This window comes from Gracilinanus agilis, unplaced genomic scaffold (genome assembly GCF_016433145.1).
Source record: "Gracilinanus agilis isolate LMUSP501 unplaced genomic scaffold, AgileGrace unplaced_scaffold14906, whole genome shotgun sequence".
In the NCBI taxonomy this organism is placed as follows: Eukaryota; Metazoa; Chordata; class Mammalia; order Didelphimorphia; family Didelphidae; genus Gracilinanus; species Gracilinanus agilis.
The window spans coordinates 1,174-3,460 of NW_025345705.1; the positions used below are offsets into that span (position 1 = coordinate 1,174).

A 2,287-nucleotide genomic window follows, 5' to 3' on the forward strand; every position below is an offset into this window, starting at 1 on the left:
CTGTGTGATCCTGGCCAAGTCACTTAACCTCTGTCTGCATCTGTTTCCTGAACTGTTAAGTAGAAAGAATACTAGCCCCTACTCCCACATTAATAACATAGTGCCTGGAACTATTAGAAATCATAATGATGAGGATGATAAAAAGAAAAATAATAGCATTGGTGTAACACCTGCCATATGCCAGGTATATAGTAGATACCTAATGAATGCTTATTCCTTACTCCCCTCCCCAACTCAGTCACTAGATTGTGTACCTCCTGGGACCTCTCTAGAGGTGGGATAGTCCAGGACACAGCACTCCCTCCCCAGTGCTTTCTGCTCATCTGCCCTATTGGTACAACCACTGAACCATGAGGCATCCTTCTCCCCAGAATGTCAGGACCCACCCCTGTATGTCTGTAACAGAAACATTTCAGATTCAGCTTCTGGTGTTTTGTTTTTCCTAAAAACGTGGCCTGGTGAAGAAGATATAGGCCAGTCACTCAGCCAACTCTGTCTCCTCCTTGTCTTTCTACAGATAAGCCGATGAAACCCAACATAACAATCAATAGCACCGACATCATCATAGAGAATGACACCGTGGTCTTGACGTGTAACACAGAGGAGAAAGATTTGCGAGGTATTCAGTGGTACTTCCAAAACAATAAACTGATCCTCAATGACAGGATGACTCTATCTTCAAATAACCAGACCCTCACCATCATGCCTGTGAAGGGGGAAGACAATGGAGCTTATCAATGCGAAGTCTGGAATCCAGTCAATGCCAGTAAAAGTGACTCATTCAACCTGACTGTCGTCTGTGAGTGACTCTGAATCTCCTCCCTCTCCCAATCCTTTCTCTAACAATGACTGACATCTCATCTTTTTCATCTTTTCACAGATGGACCAGAGCAAATCAGGATTCTTCCAGAGCCTGTTAATGACCAGATTGAGGTCACATTCAATGAGAATCTGGCTTTAGAGTGTCAGGCTAATTCTGAACCACCGGCCCAGTATACATGGCAAGTCAATGGTTCTTCTATGTCTGAAAATTCTGGAAACACGTACACTATCTCCCAAGCATCTTGGGAACATGCAGGAACGTATACGTGCACAGCAATGAACAATGTGACCAATGCAACAATCTCTACAAGCGTCACAGTCACGGTGATACGTAAGTCATTTCTCCCTTCCCTCAGAGAATAAGTTTCTTGGATTGGCTTAGGGTGAGACCCCAGGAGGAGGCATTCAGGCCCACTCAGAAGGGCAGCTTTTCATGGCGATTTGGGAAAAGTCAGGTTAAAAAAAGAACCTGACTCTAGGGAATGAGGTCAGACTTACAGTGAATGCCAATCCATTTCCTGCTACCTTGTCCTTGGTAGAAATGGAGACCAACCTCTTTTTCTCCTATAATAATCTTAGAAACAGTCATGTACACATTCAAGATCATCCTCATTCTGCCAACATTGTGCAGAGCACGGTGCTAGGCACTGAGGGAAAATACAGGTTTGGCTAAGACTCCATTCCTACTTTCAAGGACCTTACGAGGTAGTAGGAGGATGGGCCTCTAGCATAGGTAACTGATGCACAATATTATATGATGTTGCATATTCAGATATTTTATGGTCCAGCATATTTAGACCATGGCTGCAAATAAAGCATTGTGGGAGACCTTGGAAGAAATCCATTCTGCTTGGAGGGTGGGCAGAAGAAACAATGTCAGATTTCAAAGAACAGCTGTCACTTGATCAACTCTTTTAAAGGACGGGTTTTAAAAAACGAGGAAGAATTCAAGAGGTCAAAGGAGAGAGAATATTCTTCTTCTATGAATAAGTAGCCCAAGCCAAGATGCAGATGTAAGAAAATGTAGTGTTTGTCCACGTGCAGAAAGTAGACCAATGCAACCTGAGGAGACAGTGTAAGTAAGGCCAGGAGAAGTACTATAGAGGGAGTCCACCATTTTGGAAGGGACTTGAATGCCAGGGCTAAGAACACCAAAGAGTAATTGGTAGATCATAGGAAGGCCCCAGAGCCTTATTAGCAGAGAGAAGAGATGGTCATACACATCTGGTTGGCATATGCCATTCATCAACACTGGGTAGACCAGTAAAACCAAACCTGACACTCAAGGGTCAGACTTTGGTTGAATGTGACCATTATCATATCTCTAATTTGGCTGTGGCTGGGTCCAAACTACCTGGCTGGGTAAAAATCTGGGGAATCTAAAGTTACTTTTTCCACTCCTGAATTCCAGGCAAAACTAGCTTCAGCTCCTAGCTGAGGTGGTGAGAATATAGGTAAGGGAGCG

At 43.9% G+C, this 2,287-nt stretch overlaps 1 protein-coding gene across 1 annotated transcript; it reads left to right on the forward strand.

The window, feature by feature from the left end:
- Nucleotides 1-517: 517 nt before the first annotated feature.
- LOC123254103 (carcinoembryonic antigen-related cell adhesion molecule 1-like) lies at nucleotides 518-1,153 on the forward strand (the record flags this gene model as incomplete). The annotated part of the gene is made up of 2 exons (XM_044683170.1): nucleotides 518-799; nucleotides 881-1,153. Coding segments are annotated over 2 exons (555 nt in total), but the record flags the coding sequence as incomplete, so codon positions are not given.
- Nucleotides 1,154-2,287: the final 1,134 nt, after the last annotated feature.